Source organism: Calypte anna, chromosome 1 (assembly GCF_003957555.1).
Source record: "Calypte anna isolate BGI_N300 chromosome 1, bCalAnn1_v1.p, whole genome shotgun sequence".
Lineage (NCBI taxonomy): Eukaryota > Metazoa > Chordata > Aves > Apodiformes > Trochilidae > Calypte > Calypte anna.
Genome location: NC_044244.1, coordinates 150,162,868 through 150,182,634, shown reverse-complemented (window position 1 = coordinate 150,182,634; position 19,767 = coordinate 150,162,868). Strand labels below are relative to the sequence as shown.

The 19,767-nt window shown below is 39.5% G+C and overlaps 1 protein-coding gene across 1 annotated transcript in view; it reads left to right on the top strand.

Annotated features, from left to right (window-relative positions):
• The window catches only part of GPC5 (glypican 5), a 661,644-nt gene that overhangs the window by 3,347 nt on the left and 638,530 nt on the right, over positions 1 to 19,767 (top strand). Inside the window, exon 2 of the mRNA XM_030459284.1 lies at positions 11,531 to 11,692. Within this exon, the coding sequence (XP_030315144.1) occupies positions 11,531 to 11,692 (162 nt within the window). The remainder of the gene's footprint in view (positions 1 to 11,530; positions 11,693 to 19,767) is intronic.

Genomic DNA, 19,767 nt, shown 5'->3' with positions numbered 1-19,767 from the left:
ATGCAAAGCATGAATTAAATAGAAGAAAGCCTCAAAGGTCTGGTCTTACTTTTTTTTTGTTTGGTTGTTTTTTTTGCTTTTTTTTTGTTTTTGTTTTTGTTTTGTTTTTTTGTTTTTGTTTTTTTGTTTTGTTATGATGATGATGGTGATGATGATGATGATGATGTATGGATGACTTGGATTATTTAAAGATTGCCTGCAAAAAGATTATTTGCCTGCTTTAAAGATTATTTAAAGATAATTGCCTGCAAAAGAATTTTGTAACATATTTATATTTCCTACACTCAATTTCTGGTATTGTAATGTAACAACTTTCTTGAAGAATTCCATTCTTTTATCCCATAGTTGCTAATAAAGCTAGAGCTTTTAGCTGATTTCAGTTGGTCATTTTACAGGTAGATTAAATGGGAGCTTTCAACTCCCCTTGTTCTCTTGGTTCCAAATAAGATTTTGGTTTCCTTCTCGTGGAATTCATAGAACAGCAGAATAGGATGGACAGTAAAGCAGTCACCCTTGCCTTCTTCACAAGGGGCTGCCAGTAGGTACATTAGTGAACTATCTGTCAAGCTTCTGTTTGCAGCAAAAGGCTGAATACCATGACTTACTGAAAAATGTTACGTTTGCTGGAACTGCAGAATGAAACAATTCCTGATGAAGTGGAAAAAAGTGCTGGAGATACTTTTCCAATTTCTCGGCAGTTATTTGTTTGGTTGGGTATTTTTTTTGTTTGTTTGATTATTTTTTAGGAATCAATCTAGGCTTATTTTCAGCAACCTTGGGAGGTCATGTATGCAGTTGTGAGAACAAGGAGTATGATAAAGAGTAAAGGATCTGATTAATGTACATTTTATTGCAAAGTTTGTTCATAGAGCATCATTATGCATATGAATTTGAATAAATGAGACAAACTACTCTCGAAGAATGCTACAATCTAAGAAAAAGATGGTGTGTAGTACTCTTGTTAATTCAAGTTAAAAACAGACTTTTAAATTCAGCTTAAAGTAATAGTAGAAGTCAGTTTAAAATTCAGATCCGATTACTTTGATGAAATTCCAAGATCATATCTGAATAGTAATTTGGGCTTCTGCTAAGATCTGCACTCAGGTAATTTGGAATTTGGTTCTATCTGAAATCAAATCAAGAATTCTTTTTTCTTTTTGGTGTGTACAGGCAGGGCTAATTTGAGTAACTCTATCTGACAGTCAGATCTCTGAAAGAGGATTTAGTTGGAGACAGAAAATGAGTTGCTCTGTCATATTAGCTAAAGATGTTCATTATATCATGTTTTGTTTTTGTAAAGCCTGTTGCCTACAGCGTAATTTTTCATGGGTGTGAACACATAGTGTTGGGTCTTGAATGCAAGAAGTATTTCACCTCTGGATTCACAAAAATTTCCACTTAGAAACAACTACAATATTCTGCAATTAAAACCAACAAAAAATGACTTCAACTATGTAGCAACATCCTCATTTCTGCCTCCTATATTTAAGTTTCTCTTGGAAGTCAGCAGTGCTCAGTAGCCTTAGGACTTGATCTGACTGGGGTGACGTGAAAGGTGTGTCCATGAATAGAGGACAGGGGATCATATCCTGGTTCTCATGCTGAGTGGAATAGATCAACCTAGATTGCTAAAAGCTGGTGTCCTGTAGAAGGGACTGACTGCTCTTACTAGATTGGTTTTCATAGAATTGCAGAAGGGTTTGGGTTGGAAGAGAGCTTAAAGATCATCTGGTTCCAAACCCCCTGCATGGACAGGGACACCTTCCACTAGATTAGGCCGCTCAAGGCCCCATCCAGCCTGGCCTTGAACACTTCCAGGGAAGGGACAGCCACAACTTCCTTGGGCAACCTGTGCCAGTGTCTCACCCCTCTCACAGGAAAGAATTTCTTCCTAATGTCTAACCTGAATCTCACCTCTACAAGTTTTAAACAGTTTCCCCATGTCCTGTCACAACACACCCATGTAAAAAGCCCTAACCCAGCTTTCTTCTAGGTCCCCTTCAGATATTCAAAGGTTGCCATAAAGTCATGTTGGAGCCTTCTCTTCTTCAGGCTGAACAACCCCAATTTTTTAGCCTGTCTTCATAGGGGAGGTGCTTCAGCGCCCTGATCATTTTAGTGGTTCTTAGTTTTGCCCTTCAGTCTCCAGTATGATGCTCTTGTAATGCAAAGGCACTGTGGACTTTTAGGGCTTCTTTTCACCAAAATTCAAGCAGTCTTAAAAATCAGAAAACTTTTTACAGGCAGCAAATGTAGTGTAACATGAGTGCACATTTTGTGCCATAAGCTGCAGCATGGGTGTATGGAGGGATGCCTGTACATTGCTATGGTGCCTGCTAATGGGAGGATGATCTCAGAGGATGCCAAGAAGGAGCCAGACCTGTACTACAGTATGGTGTTCTCTGAAAGTAGTATGTAAAATGCACGATCTTCAGAAGTGCAGCTGGACATCTCATTGAGATAAGTCCTGGGGCCATCTGAACAGAGCCACAGAATGAGGTGAGGTGATAGTTTCAGCAGTGTGGAGAGTCAGGTCCAGGTGCTTGAGGGCGATCCCTGCCCCTTTATTTAGCAATTTAGCAATATTAGCAATCATAATGATGGTAACTAATGCTAAGCCTGGAATGGCTCTTACAACAAAAATGAGTTAATAGATATTAAAGGGTGTGCATGAGAAGGACTCATGTCTAATACTTGCAAATTCATTTTTCAATGAACCACTGTTTTTAACAACTGCTACCAGACCCTATGGCATTTCAGTACTAACTTTTTAAAAGGACTATTTATCGTGACAATCCTAGGTCTGTTTTGTGATTTTTCAGGCCCAGGACTGGGTCTCGTGGAATTAATTGTCTAAGCAGGCATTCAGAAATTTACCACACGTGGTATTTTCTTTTCCTGGCAATTAATGTCCTCATCCTGTCAGCACTTGTTTATCTCAAGGTAGTAAAAATATGGATTTATATGGCTGAGGTCATGAATGAAAGTTTGAAATTAGTTCCAGATCTTCTGGAAATAGATAAACCTATACCTCAGAATTATTACATTTTATTCTTGCTGAACTGTCTTTTCTACAGCCATATAGATAATTTCAAGTTGTAAAACCTTTCCTATACTCTGCTGATATTAATACGTATTTACTACAGACTAAGTTAATTCACTTCTTGCTTTCTTGTGATCTTGTCTAAAAACAGATTGCAGTGTAGAGCCTTCAGAATTTGGTACTGAAAAGAGCCAATATTCCTTATTGGAGCAGAAAATGTTTTCTCACTGTATTTCAAAATAATTGGTTATTGACAAAACAATTGTTGCAGAACATAGCAAGATTTTTAGATGTGAAAACAAAAAATAAATGGGGGGTGGAAGGGGGGAGTTTTAACTTTTTTTATACTGAAGTGGAAGGACCTGTTTCACTTGCTGGTTTACATACCCTCTTCTGAAACAGTATCTGTAAGCTGTTGCTTTTCTATAGCTCTGTAAAGAAACAACTACAAAGCCACTCTGTGGATTTTAAGCAGCCACTTAATTGTTAGTCACTTGGGTTCTTTTGCATGTTGTATTTGGTTACTTTTCCTAACCATTGAAAGCAGCTGTGTTTAATGAGCCAGAACAAAAAAAAAACCCAATAAAATGTACTTTATATGTGTACGTGATTAGAAGTCTTAAAGTATAAAACAAAGGGTCCCTTAGGGTTGGGAGTGATACCCATGTTAAAAAGATGCTTCTTTAAAAAATATTTGCCATAAAAATCGAAGGAGTAAAAGAATATTGAAGAGTCAGCTGAAACTGCAAAGAAATAGTTTTGCTAAAAGTCTAAATATTTTTTGAAGCTATTCTAAATCTCATAATAAGCCTAGATAAAATTTCATATTAGCTCCTGCTTTTTAAGAGGCAAAGTGCAGAAGGTTTGAAAGCTAAGTAGTGCCTAACATTTGTTTAAAAGATTAAGCAGAGTTTGGGTAACAGAGCTAATCTTTAGGTGATTTAGTTTTATTACTAAACAAGTATTATGCATATCTGTGCCTGTATACGTATGGAACTGCATCTGAGCAGATTTTGCATGTATTATTTGTTAATAACTACAATGTAGTAGTTGAAAAGTCATACCTATTGGAAAAGTGACACAGATGTTTTGTGCAAGATCTGCTTTTCTGAACCTCTTAAGAAAAAAGGAGATCATCGCTTCCAATTACATCCTTTTTTGTCATGAAGCTTAGTAATTAGTTCCCTGTTTACCCAAGCCTGTCTCTTGATGAATCTAACCACTGGAGTGTCAGGATGGACTTTCCCCTTGGAAAAAAGGCAGTCCTCAAAGACTGCTGACTCTCCTGAGCAACCTCTCTCTTCAGTGCTGGATCCCATAGGATCCTATTTGCCAGTTCCCTGTATAAGCAGGTCTGCTCACCTGAAGTCCAGGGTGTGTAATCTGCTACTCTCCTTCCTCACACCTGTTGGTGTCTTGATCTGCATTATTTCATGGGCACTACAGCCAAGGCTGCTCTTAATTACTTTCCCTATGATTCGCTCCTCCTTTATTAGTATCAGTCCATAAGAGTGCCATACCTGGTTGACCCATCTAGCTTCTGTCATAAGAACTTGTCCCCAGTCTCTCTGTGTGTTCTGCTTCCAGGTACTGTGAGGTTGAAAGTATCTTAAGAGTTGGGATCTTCCCTTAAAGAAGGCTGTATCCACTTCCTTATCCTGATCTTGCACTAGATCAAATTCTTACCACAATGTCATCCTCACCGGGCTTTTCTTTGGTCCTGAGTCACCACATGCTATCAACCAGCTTCTGTTCCATACCTTCAGCCTGCTCCTCTACATGAAAAGTAACCTCCCTTCTTCCTTGCTAATCTTTTCTGATATGCATTTATCTGTCCATTGCTGCCCAGTGGTCATACAAGCTCTTTCATCTTCTCTCAGTTATTCAAACTGTGTCTGGTTCTTTCAGGCATGTGCAGAGCTCCAGTTATTCCCATTTGTTTTCTGATGTTAGGGATGTTATAAGAACTGCATAAATCCACCATTGCTGCTCCTGGAAATTTCTCCTGCTGCCTGAAGCCCAGGTGGAGGTACTCTTAAGAGTACATTAGTAAAATTCACACCCTCTCCCACGATCCATCATGAGGAATCTCGGTGCTAATGGTAACTCGAAGGAGCACACAACAGGAAGGGCAAAAAGATCTTTTCTAGAATAATAGAGGAGGAGCAGCCAGTTATTTTCTGGGTATCCATAACTGAAATAATTTGTTTAGTGTTTCTGTCCCCATGAAACTGATGCGGCTTTGAGGGAAAGCCAAGCTCAGGTTTATTCTGTGCTAACTTCTGTGTCAGTCTCTTAAGTAGGCGCTGAGCAGGTTTCTTGGCAAAGATAGATTTCGAACAGGGTCAGACAGGAATTTAACATGTATCATGTAGTATAATTTCTAATAGCCATAGAGGTTTCAGCAACACAGGAGTTAATAATTTAATCCAGATGTTGGTCTGATTAGAGTAATTGATGAAATCATGACTTTGTGCCTAACAGTTTCTGATTTTTGAGATCATCTTATAGGGCAAAAATATTCTCTTAGTAGGATATTTTCTTCATAGAGTCACAATTCAGCTTTACTTAAATTAATGGATATAGTAGTTAACAAATATAAGCTTGAGAAGCAGTATTGATAGTCATGTACCAGACACCTCAAAATTCAAGCATGTGGGCTGAAAAATCTGTCTTAGATTTGTAGAATCACAAGTGACCTCTATCCTCCCTGCACTCTTTCTTCATAAGTCATGCTGGCTAGAAACTTCTTTATGAAGATAAACAGCTTTCCTTAAACAGAATTGGAGTTATGAGAAAAAAAAAACAAATACTGTATGGAACTGCTTAAATTTTTCAGTTATTTGTGCATATCTTTTCAGTTTACTAACATTCAAAAAAATCAGCAGAGAGCTCAGAAAGATTTAGTCATATAACCTGATCTATAAATGAAAAATTTAAGCAGAGAATCTGTTTTTAAATAAGCAAAAGTAAAGAAGTCTTTTTCTCTTCAGAAAAAGAAAAAAAACAAGATGAAAGGCTTATATAAGGGAATGAAAGTAAGCCTGGAATTGGCATGGTATTGAAAGGTGTCTAAACTCATAACATTGTTCCTCTCTTTTAAAGTGTCTGTTACATGACCAAGTAGCTGCCTGCCTTTTTCCAACATAAGTGAGTTAGTTAAAAACAGAAGATAGCATTCAGTAACCAAAAAGGCTGTTGTAATGCAATATTGTGAATATTGCTATCAGTATAAACATTTTTGTCTCTTGATGTTTGTCAGGTGTATTGCTACTAGCATGGTACACAATATACCTTGATTTATGTGGAACTGTGACATTCTTTGTGTGATAAAATGTATGAGAATTAAAAAAAAAAAAAAAAAGAGACTGCATGTCATCTCTGCATGTCATCTTGTGAATAGACCTTTTTAGTACGATGAGTAAATATTGCTGCAGGCTCATTTATCATTCTTTTAAATTATTTTTAGATGGGTGGTATATTAGTCCAGTTTGCTTCTTGCTGTTTTAATAGTATGTTACTTTAAAATTCTCATTTACTGCAGCTAATATTTAAAACAATTAGTATTCAGTATGACAGTAAGTGTATCTAATCACATGCAAAAGGATTTAAAAGGATTAATAGAAACTTGCAGCATTTTGTTTCCTTAAACAATGTCATGCTTTGCATTAGAATCATTGTACCTGAAGTTTTATGTGTTTTATATACATGCAGCATAGCTCACCCCTGGATCAGGTAGTATTAACATAGCTTTAATCCCTACTTTACTTGATTTGACTCATGCACCACTAATCTGTTCTCTTGACTTGTTTTTTGGAGTAACCTGCTGTCTCTAAAACCTAAGTTTGCTGCAGTTGTCACCATTGCCCTGATAGAAAGATTTAGCTCTTAAACAAGTGTTTTAAGAACTCCAGCTATAGGTTGCAAAACCCCCAAACTTTCCCATAGCTCAAGTTTCAGCTTTGCCTGTTACAAATCCTGGACACTGGCGGCCTTAAGTGCAAACATCTGAAATGGTTGCTTGGGGTCCCCTGACTTTTTACTGAGCTTTAGCTGCACCCCAGCAATTGCCCTCTGCAGAGAAGGCTGTAACCAGAGCAATCTGCATTCTGTAATTCTCTTACATGGTGAAGCAGTTTCTCCATCTGCTTGAATTTAGCCTGGACTGCAGTTTGGACTATCGCAGGTTGTGCCATTATTTTGTTAGGAAAAGTGGGATGGGAGGATAGGAAGTTTAGTATTTTGAGGGTGGGGTTGTGCCCAGAACTGGGAGTGTGAGAATGCTGTAGGAAGGTAGGGATGGTCAGCAGTGCAGTGGCCTCAGTTTGGGGACTGTGGGGTTGGAGTCAGTGGAGTCAAAGGATTGAAATCTGGCTTGGAGGAGCATGGGGCATGCAGTGGAGATGGGGGAGACGGAGTTTATAGGTAGTTACATGGATTCTGAGGCTGTAGAGCACTGGTGAACTGTATTTTTAATGCTCATAAAATGCTTAAAATTATTTTAAGATCATCAATATTGCTTAGGGGCAAGCAACTTTTTAAAAGGTTGGCTCTGACACAAAGCACTTGCACTAGCATGCATAGCATAAACACTGAAGTAACTAATACAGAGATAATTTAATAGACTACCTTAATTTTTGGAGCTTTATTTTCATTCTTCAGCTGAACTGTAATGCTGGAGGATGGAACATTAAAGTCATCACATGGCAAAAGATTCATAAAGGCAGCTGGCAAAGAGAAATTAGTTAGCTTGTAAATTGCAAAAGAATGTATTGAAGAACATAGAAATTTTCTTTAAAAAAATTTATGAGAATAAATAACCTCTGAAGAAATCACTCTATATGAGTGTCCTGGTTTGGGCCAGGATAAAGGTGATTTTCTATCTTATACTTTTGCTTTCAGCTAAGTCTCTTGTAAGTAGCTGTACTTGCTGAAATTAACAGCAAGTTTCTCAGAGAGTGTGTGCTTCTAGGACTGATAACACTCGATGTTTATAGTTACTGCTGGAGACTGATCTGCAGAATCAAGGCCACTGCTCAGCTCTGAGAAACATTTTGCCCTCCATAAGGAATAAAGAGGTCCCACCTGCAGCCCTCCTTTGGGGAGGAATGGACAAGATAGATGCCAGAATTGACCAAACAGAGTATTCCATCCCATATACGTCATACTCAGTATAAATTTGAGGCATCACGAGGGCCAAGCCATGCTTCCCGCTTCTGGACTCCTGCCCTTCCTGCCTTTCCTGCTTCCCTTTCTTCACCCGTTCCCTGTTTTTCTTTGGCATCCTGGGAGGATTCCATCCATTCGTCTGCCTGTGGTTCTGATCCGTGCCAGCCCATATCTGTGTGCTCCTGCCTCCAGCTCCCGACTGCTGCCGACTCCAGGAGTCCAGCCTGGACTTTCCCAGGGCTGCCCTGCAGCTCGGTGGTGACGTGAGAGTTATTGGGGAAAAGAGGGCGAAGGAACGTGGTACCAATTTTCCTGTATATTTGTATATTTGTATATATTAAGTAATTTTTCCTACCATTACTGTTTCATTAAAGTTGTGTAGTTTAGTTTCCAACCCATAAGTCTCTCTGCCTTATTCTCTCTCCTTTCTTTATCAGGGAGGAAAGAGAGATTAATAGAGAGCACCTGCCACTCGGTTTAATTGCCAGGCCAGTGTTAAACTGTGACAATGAGGAAAAAGATCTCTTGCAGCAATAGTATATCACTTAAGAATCAACATTTCTTAATGCTTACAGAATTAGAATAGAGTTTTAACCTTCTGTTGTGATAGTGAAGGTGTTCACCTTCCTGGACTGTGGCTTGTAGGTGTGTGCTTCACTCTTTATTAAACTGCTGGTGGGATTACAGGGATATGACTTGCCTTCTGCACATCCAGAAGTTAGATTCTTAGTTTACCATGCTACTGAAGACAATCTCAGATCTGGGGATTCTGTATTGTAGTAGGATTTCTTGAAGTGTCTACTGCTTTTCTTTTAACATAAGGGTGTTTACTACTCTTAATGTCTGTGAAATGGATTTGATACAAGGCACATAACATGGACAGTAAGCTGTATATGGAGTCAAACTTTTGTCTTTGTAAATATGGATCTATATTAATGCCTGAGCAGCACACCTCACTAAAATGAATTAGTTTTGCCTGAAAACTTATATCATATGACCCAAATAAAGAAGCAGAAGAGATCTTTTAAAAATTAAGAGAATTTCTGTACTATTTAATACTGAAGATTAAAAGGTATCCTACTTCAACGCCTTCTTTTGTATGCGGGGATGAGAAATGGTGAAGGTGTGAAACCACCAATGTCAGAACGAAACATTCAGCAAATCTGAGACCATATTATCTGCAGTTAGCAAGGGAATTTGCTTATTTGTCATGGGAATCAAATTGTATCTGTGTGGTATTGTAGAGACAAGTGTTCATTCAGGACTTTCAGATTACTCACAGATTATTTTTTTTATGGTCTGCATCATTTACCTTTTTCATTCCAGTCTTTTGCTTTTCTAAATATGATTTCTAATGAAACTTCTGGATATTTTCTACCTGTGTAAATATAACACAGTGAGTTAGGATTGTGATTACTCTAAGTAAATAATATATATTTTTTTCACACTGTGTAGCTGAAGTGAAGTTCCAGGGCCAGGAATCCCTTCACTAAGATTTTTACAAACAACATGTGGATAAAGAAACAGGAGTTTGATATGATGAATGTGAACATTTTGCCATTCTTCCAGAATGCATCCCTCAGTACCTTGACTTTTCTTTCTTAGTTTTCTGGATTGTATTAGTTAAGACACTTTATTTACATAAGATAACTCATAGAATGCTTAGGGTGCAAAATGTGTAAGGCCTCCCTTTCCCAATAGCTGTATTCATACTACAGAGAAAAACAGGGGAAAAAATGTTTAAAAGCAATGTTAAATCTTATAGGTTTAGAGGAAGGAAAATAAAAGGTTAAGTACAAAGTGGTGGTGGATATACAGTTTAACATCTTATATTTTCAGGGAAGGTACTGGGGGCAAAAGCATGATATCTCTGTGTATTTTATGTTGTTGACATTAATCAGTGCTAAAATATAAACAACTATAGAAGTTTTCCCTTTTTATAAATGAGTGAAATAATCATTACTACAGTAACAACTAACTCTTTGTATAGCAGTCCTGAAATTACACAAGGAGAGAGGGAGAAATAGGCTGTATGAAAATTGAATGACAGGACCCTGTAGTTCTGTTCATCCCCTGGCTGGTGTCTTAAAAGGTTAAATGCAAAGAGGTGGTGTAAGAGTTGAAAGCAAGTATAGAGCCAAGAGCAACAAGATTTAAGTTTTGGCTTTTGGCTCTTACTTTTTTTCTTCTGATCATGATCTTCCCTTTTTTTTTGCCTGTTCTGAAGAAAGAGTGATGCGTATACATGCAACCACAGAACTAGATTTTAGAACACAGAGCAGATAACAAAAGTTTCTCCCTTTGAGACAAATATTGTGGTATCTGTCAGTGAAACAGAATTTAATATGTCTTTTATTTTTCACATCTTCCTGCTTTCATTAAATGCTTGTTTCCTCATTTTAGAAAGCATTGTTTAGATACAGTGTGAAAAATATTAAAAAAAATACATGATAGCTACGAAGGTGAATAAGTTATTTTCATGCTTGGTTATGCTCCAGTTGTAAAAAAAATATATGAAACAAAGAGCTGTTATAAAACAGGACTGAATTGCCCCTTTTGAATTTCAGAATGCCCAAGATTTGAAAAGGTATTCCCTTCTAGGAACATTTCCTGACCCTTTAATGAAGTGGTGAATCAACATGGCAGATACATGGGAAGGTTAGACATCAGAGAAAGGCACAGTAAGAGAAATTAGACTGGAAATTAGGACTTCTCCATATAAAATATTATATGAGAGTATTTGTTATAAACTTATCAGGATGGGCTTTCCACTGCTGTGTTTATAATATTTAGCAGCTTTTTCCAGTGGAAGATTTACAGAAGAACAAGAATGCCAGAAATTCAGTATTCCAGATGAGTGTAGACTTGTAGATTAGTTTGTGTTGGAAGAGACCTTTAAAAGTCATTCAGTCCAAGCCCCTGTAGTGAACAGAGATGTCTTCAACTAAATCAGGTCACTAAGAGCCCTGTCCAACATGACCTTGAATGTTTCCAGGGATGGGGCATCTCCCACCTGTACAACAATGTACCATGCACATTCAGTGTATTTTACCAACATTAGTTAGCAGTTTTCACAGCTAAAGGAAGATTACAGTGGCAGGGAAATGGTATGACATTGATTAACTATACAAAGTATAATCATCCCAAAGAATTTTAGTTAGAATCCCCTTCTATTTTTTGTTTAAAGCCTTAAAGCTTTGAGTATTCCTTTAATGTATTTATACCTATGCAGAAAAAAGAAAAGTGACTGTTTTCTATGTATCTGTGTATTGTGTACTTCTATTTTGTAGTAATCAATATAATTATCTCTTCCTCTAGGGGCTGATCTCCAGGTTTGTACTTCTAAAAAACCAACATGCTGTACCAAAAAAATGGAAGAAAGATATCAGGCTGCAGCAAGGCAAGATATACAGCAAGTGCTTCAAACATCAAGTGCTGTGTTAAAGTTTCTAATATCTCGTAATGCAGCTGCTTTTCAAGGTAAGACCTTCTGCTTTTTGTTTCAAATTTTATTCATGTTTTTCTTGATTTTCATCTTTGAATAGTTTATGGATGTGATAGAAGTTACATGTTAATTTTTAGTTTCTCTCTATGCTTTTATGCTTTCGAAGGAGGATTAAATCATACAGGTGAATAGAATCATAGAATCATAGAATTAGCCGGGTTGGAAGGGACCTCAGAGATCATCTAGTCTAACCCTTGACCCACCGGAGCAGTTGCTAGACCATGGCACTGAGTGCCACATCCAGTCTTTTTTTAAATGTCTCCAGGGACGGAGAATCTACCACCTCTCCGAGCAGTCCATTCCATAGCCTAATCACCCTCTCCGTGAAGAAATTCTTTCTAATATCTAACCTAAACCTCCCCTGGCACAACTTAAGACTGTGTCCTCTTGTCTTGTTGAAGGTCGTCTGTGAAAAGAGTCCAGTTCCCACCTCACTACAGCCTCCTTTCAGGTAGTTGTAGACAGCAATGAGGTCTCCCCTGAGCCTCCTCTTCTTCAGGCTGAACAGCCCCAGCTCTCTCAGCCTCTCCTCATAGGGCCTGTGCTCGAGTCCCTTCACCAGCCTGGTTGCCCTCCTTTGGACCTGTTCCAGGACCTCTACATCCTTCTTAAACTGAGGGGCCCAGAACTGGACACAGTACTCGAGGTGTGGCCTAACCAGCGCTGAGTACAGGGGAAGAATCACCTCCCTGGACCTGCTGGTGACGCTGTTTTTGATACAGGCCAGGATGCCATTGGCCTTCTTGGCCACCTGGGCACACTGCTGGCTCATGTTCAGTTTCTTGTCAATGCAGACTCCCAGGTCCCTTTCTGCCTGGCTGCTCTCCAGCCACTCTGTGTCCAGCCTGTAGCGCTGCATGGGGTTGCTGTGGCCAAAGTGCAGGACCCGGCACTTGGCCTTGTTGAACCTCATCCCGTTGGAATCGGCCCAGCTCTCTAGTCTGTCCAGGTCCCTCTGCAGAGCCCTCCTGCCTTCGAGTTGGTCCACACTTCCTCCCAGCTTGGTGTCATCTGCGAATTTGCTGATGATGGACTCAATCCCTTCGTCTAGGTCGTCGATAAAGATATTGAACAGAACTGGGCCCAATACTGATCCCTGGGGGACACCACTGGTGACCGGCCGCCAACTGGATGCAGCCCCATTCAGCACCACTCTCTGGGCCCGGCCCTCCAGCCAGTTCCTAACCCAGCACAGGGTGCTCCTGTCCAAGCTGTGGGCTGACAGCTTTTTCAGGAGAATGCTATGGGGGACGGTGTCAAAGGCTTTGCTGAAATCCAGGTAGACCACATCCACCGCCTTCCCCTCATCCACCAGTCGGGTCACCTGATCATAAAAGGAGATCAGGTTGGTCAGGCAGGACCTGCCCTTCCTAAACCCGTGCTGGCTGGGTCTGATCCCTTGCCCATCCTGCAGGTGCTGTGTGATTGCACTGAGGATGATCTGCTCCATAACCCTGCCAGGCACTGAGGTCAGGCTGACGGGCCTGTAGTTTCCCGGGTCCTCCTTCTGGCCCTTTTTGTGGATTGGCGTGACATTCGCCAACTTCCAATCGTCTGGGATGTCCCCCGTGAGCCAGGACTGTTGGTAGATGATAGAGAGAGGCTTGGCGAGCTCTTCTGCCAGCTCCCTCATCACTCTTGGGTGGATCCCATCTGGTCCCATAGACTTGTGGGGGTCCAAGCAGCTCAAGAGGTCACTGACTGTGTCCTTCAATATTACAGGGGGGCTGTTTAGATTTTTATCACCTTCTATAGGCTCCAGAAGCCTGCTGTCAACAGGATAACCTGTCTTTCTGTTGAAAACTGAGGTAAAGAAGGTGTTAAATACCTCAGCCTTTTCCTCATCTTTGATAACTATATTCCCACCCATGTCCAGTACAGAATGAATGTTTTCCTTGCCTCTTCTTTTGCTATTGATATATCTGTAGAAGCATTTCTTATTGTCCTTCACAGAAGTAGCAAGATTCAGTTCATGTTGTGCTTTTGTCTCTCTGATTTTCTTTCTACATGATCTGACTATATTCCTAAATTCCTCTTGAGAAGTTAGCCCTTTTTTCCATAATTGATAGGCCCTCTTCTTAATCCTAATTTCTTTCAGAGTCTCCCAGTTCAGCCAGACTGGTTGCCTTCCCCGCCGGCTCGCCTTCCGGGACTCTGGGACAGCCTGTTCCTGTGCTTTCAGAATATGCTCTTTGAAGTATGTCCATCCCTCCTGGACCCCTCTGTTTTCAAGGGCTGTTTCCCAGGGTATACTCTGAACTAGTCTTTTGAATAGTCCAAAATTTGCTCTCCAGAAGTCCAACACAGAGGTTTTACTGACAACCCTCCTTGTATCCCTGAGTATTGAAAACTCTATTATTTCATGGTCACTAAGTCCCAGTCGTCCATCAACCACCACATCTCCCACCAGCCCCTCTCTGTTTGTGAAAAGAAGGTCAAGTGGGGCTCCGTCCCTGGTGGGCTCATTTACTAGTTGGAGCAGGAAATTGTCTTCAATACACTCTAGGAATCTCCTAGACTGCCTCCTCTCTGCGGTGTGGAGTTCCCAGCAGATGTCTGGCAAGTTGAAGTCACCTACGAGAATAAGGGATGATGATTTTGAAACATCCTCCAGTTGCTTGTAGAATATTTCGTCGACCTCATCATCCTGATTGGGCGGTCTGTAACAGACTCCCATCACGATAGGCCTTGATGACCTTCCCACTGATTCTAACCCACAGGCATTCTGCCCTATTATTGGTGGTCTCAACTTTTACAGTGTTGAGAGATTCTCTAACATATAGGGCTACCCCTCCACCTCTCCTACCCTGCCTGTCCCTTCTGAAGAGCCTGTATCCACCCATGGCAGCACTCCAGTCATGGGAGTCATCCCACCATGTTTCCGTGATAGCGACTACATCATAGCTTTCCTGCCGCACGATGGCTTCCAGCTCGTCCTGTTTGTTGCCCATGCTGCGTGCATTGGTATACATGCACTTCAGCTGGGCTGCTGATTTGTCATTTATCTCGGGTAGTCCACCTTTAGGTTCCTCTCTGGAGAGCTCAGTTTCAACCCTCTCCCCCTTCAAACCTAGTTTAAAGCCCTCCTTATCAGCCCCTTCAACCTATGACCTAGAGTCCTTTTCCCCCTGTTAGTTAGATGAAGTCCATCAGATCTAATGACACAAGGCATAGAATAGAAACCACATTGCTTTTGGAATTTGTGGGTTTTAAAAAATATTTGAGGAAGAACAAGAAACCATTTTAGTAAGATGCTTTGTTGTGAATTAGTAACTTGGTATTCCTCTTGAACACTGGTCCTCTTGAACATCTTAGACATTATTTAAATGCAAAATTATTGTCTGGAGTGCTAGAAAAGAGAAATTTTGTAATTCTAGTATTTCTGCCCACCAGAAAAACTGCCTCTTACATCAGTAGAAATATTTGACTGATTTGGTTTTGAAGTTCATTTCTGGGATATAGTTTTTAACCTGTTGAGTTTAAAATAAATAAATAAATAAGTCTGAGTTTCTAAAAATAATTCAAAAAAACATATTTGGAGGTTGAGTGACATTTGTCCCCATTCACAATTGGAAGCTATCTGATATACTAATAGTTATTTGGGCTGGTTATGGGATTGCCTTTTAGGAATTCCCCTGCATACTATTCAGTTTTCTCTGAACTAATAAAGCCTAATTTAATGCAAAAGTTGTTTAGGATCTGGGAAAATAGTGGTGATATGAGGTTGTATGTGATAGGAAGGGATATAAAGTTCGCATGGGTTGAGGACAAAGCCCTATAGTCTTGGGTAGTGGTGTGTACTTATGGCCTTAATGACCACTTGGTTGGACAAGATAAGATGGTAACTTCTTACAGGCTTAGGAAGTTGTTCTGATGACTCCTGGTTTAACCCATGAGGCTAAAATAATTAGCATAATAAAAACAACTGCCTGGGATCATAAAATGTACCAAAGTTGACTAGGGGATGCAAAAATCTTCCCTTTTTGAAATTTAAGGCTGGGCACAGAGTGGCTGAGAGCAGCCAGGCAGAAATTGACCTGGGAGTCTGGATTGACAGGAAGCTGAACATGAGCCAGCAGTGTGCCCAGGTAACCAAGAAGGCCAATGGCATCCTGGCCTGTATCAGGAACAGTGTGGCCAGCAGGTCCAGGGAAGGTATTCTGCCCCTGTACTCAGCGCTGGTGAGGCCACACCTTGAGTCCTGTGTCCAGTTATGGGCCCTGCAGTTCAGGAAGGAGATTGAGGTGCTGGAGCAGGTCCAGAGAAGAGCAAGGAGGCTGTGAAGGGATCCAGAACAAGTCCTGTGAGGAAGGGCTGAGGGAGCTGGGGCTGTTCAGCCTGGAGAAGAGGAGGCTCAGGGGAGACCTCATCACTCTCTACAACTCCCTGAAAGGAGGGTGTAACCAGGAGGGGGTTGGTCTCTTCTCCCAGGCAACTCTCAGCAAGACAAGAGGGCATGGTCTCACGTTGTGCTAGGGAAGGTTTAGGCTGGATATTAGAAAGAATTTCTTTACGGAGAGGGTGATCAGACATTGGAATGGGCTGCCCAGGGAAGTAGTGTATTCTCTGTCCCTGGAGATACTTAAAAAGAGACTGGATGTGGCACTCAGTGCCATGGTCTGGTAACTGCAGCGTTAGTGGATCAAGGGTTGGACTTGATGATCTCAGAGGTCCCTTCCAGCCCAGCTGATTCTATGATGCTATGATTCTAAATTATTTCAGATTTAGAATTCATAATAGTAATGATGTTTGGGTTTTGAACTCTAGGAACATAATAAGACTTGATGCCTACTCTGAATTCAGTTTTTATCCTGCTTTGAGCAGGTTTTTGAACTGGAGACATCTCTGAAGGCCCTTCCCAATCTGAATTACTGTATGAAAGGGTGTCTATCTCAGTATTCACCACCAAATCTGTAGCTATTCTTTTTGCATTTAGCTAAGGCTGGGCCATGCAGCTGGGAGTGCAGGGACCACTTCCTCTACTTTGGCATCTGGACAGACATCTCAGCAGTTCCACAGAAAGTGGGAAGGGGATTTTTGAGGTGTGTGCAGAGGGTGTCATGGACTTTGCCCCTGTTGCCACCTGCCTCTTTTTCAAGTCTATCAAGGGTTGGATACTTTGACCTAGAGGAGGTGGATGGGAGCCAAGCAGAACAAATAAGTAATAAATGTAAGTAATCTGTACCTGCCTCTGGAGATCTTCAGAGGTGTGGTTTCCCTCTGTCTTAAATACAGTACCCTAGAGATACTGGGTACTTAAGGATGAGTACATTCTAAGTACTTTAGGATGACTATGTTTGTGAATGAGGCATCTCTCCTATCTGTTAACTGTATGCATGTGCATGTATCTTTATATGAGAGCAAATATATATATATATATAGACATATCTTTGACAACTTCTAATGTTTGTTCACAAACATCCTGTGATTTTATCTTGTGGTAAGTGCTGTCTGCTGACAGTAGCTCTCTATTGACAATTTTCAGCTGTTGCAAAAATTTCATGTCTCTTAAGATATGTCAAGTTACGTGGTGCAAATTTCACTACATGTTTACTGCTTCCTAGCATTTTTTTTCCTTGCATTTCAGGGTGTTTTAGAAAGTGTATTTGCTTTTTCAGTGTGGATCTTGTTTCTTTTTAATACCTTTGAGGTGCAGTAAAGAAACAGAAGGATAGGTAAGAGTGAAGTTAAATAAGAGATTAATCTGGTAAGTAGATGTATTATGGAGAGGAAGAAATCATTATTCCTTTGAGAAAAATTATTAGAGAACTTAAACTGTGTGATGATCATGTTTCAAGGCAGTTATTTTGATAGGATAACATTCCTGCTCATCTCTGCATGTTTAGTATTTATTATCTTAAAAACAACTGAGAAAAGCTTATGAATTTTCTACAGGAATTGCCATAATATCTCCATTCTAGTGGAAACCATAAGAACAAAAGCTTTTTAACATTTATTCTATATGCTATAGACATCCCTCTCTATATATATATATCTATATATATATATATATCTATATATATATAGATATAGATATATCATAGAATCATAGAATTGGCTGGTTTGGAAGGGACCTCAGAGATCATCGAGTCCAACCCTTTTACCACCGTTGCGGTTGCTAGACTATGGCACTGAGTGCCACATCACTCAAAATTCACACTGACCTTTGTCTATATCTCCAAGCAAGAGGAAGATGTGCCACCAGGATCATTGTATAGTCACAACACAGTGCCAGTTTTTGTGTAAGGAGAAAAAAAAAACCACTGTAGTTTGTAAAAACTTATAGAGGAATTGAAGAGTCATCTAAGAATCTGGTGATTTTGAGTGGGATGGAGCTCTCTGCAGTGGAATAGCAGATCTTGTGTCACTTCACTATTTTTACACACAGAAAGCTCATAACCCTTTAAAATGTGTGACACAGAACAAGATAGCAGTTTATCTGGTTGAATGGGAAATTTAGAGATAATAACTAGGTTGGAGAGTCTCAAAGGAAGTGAACTTTACTTTTTGTAGCTGTATTTAGCAACTCTAGTAGTCTACAGTTGATTTAATATTATGGAACTGTGAATCATTTATGAATTTTGCAACCTGTTACCAAAACAGTGGACTTGGCAAGTGTTTCTTTGTAAGAAAGAGATAATAAACTGCATTCTTCAATACAAGATTTCCTGACACTTTTTCTACTGTATAGGTAAACTAATACCTTTGTGATGTAAGTTCAGGAGTATAGTGAATCAGGTTTTGCTCATGTGGTTTCATGTTCTTCTATGAAATTATTACTGCAAAATAGATGAATGCCCACTCTATTCTTGATCAGAATTAAGAGAAGTCATAGTCAAATTGTTATATTATTCTAGGTAACAGTATATTTACTACAGCTTGGTATGATAAAGTTGCAGTCGGTCACTAAAATAAACCGTGCAAATTAGAAAATATGTTGAAATCTTCTGTGCAGCTTTCCCTGGTCTCATGGTAAGAAATAAGCCATAAAAAATAATAGAATACCTGTTCATCCTTGTAAAACTACATCTGCCCTGGCACTGATTCAATTGTTCCATTTGTGAAATTTTCTGACAAATGATTTGAAGGAGGATTTAGAGAAGCTGCTGTATCTCACTTATGGTTTCAAGTGATAAATGACTCTCCAGATGGTTTGTGATTCAAAGAACTACTTTGAATTTCCAGCATTTTCTTTTTTCTTGGCTCCATATCAGTTATAAGTTGTGATGTAAATAAGCTAAAATCCACATACCTGTAAATCCCAACTTCTATTCATCAAATGAAATGGAGTGATATTATTAAAGTCAAAAAAGTTGACGGACTAAGAGACCTGACTGTCACTCTATTGTTATATTGAGGGATAAAGGGTCTCAAAAAAGGGTCCGGTTCACCAATTATTCTCCTAGTTTTCTGTTGCTCTGCAGACCTTCCCCACAGCTACAATCACATTCCCTGATGGACTCAGGAAGTTGGGAATTTTTGTAACACAGGAAAATTATTATATCCACTTGTTGGTGTAAGGAGAAAAGCTGTTATACAAGCCTTATTAACTTCAGAATTAATCTATTGAGATAGTATTTTAATTCTTTTATAATACAAAAGCAGGATAAAATTAGAATTGGACTCAGTGTGTCTATATATACATAAAACAGAGAATTAAGCAGCTGTTCAAGGAGCAGAAATATGGAGATTCAGATTAATACTTACAATTTCATTATTAATCCTGAGGTTCATTTCTGTATTGCAAGCAAGTCTTTTATCATTCTAGAAGGATTTATTTCCATTGTATCTCATTCTTATCTTTTAGATACTTACATAAATATATGCAGTGCTACAGGAATTTCTGGTGTGTGTGTATTTATATATATATATATGGGGATTAATTTGGCTTCTGTAACAATGGTTTTCACCACATCAGTCTTTTCTTAAATTATATGTGTTTTAACATTCACTTGAGCTCATAAATTCTTATATCAGCCTGTGTTTATTTACTGTCACTTAATTAGTTCTCCTACTTGAAATAATACGTGAGTTACAATTAAGCTGATGT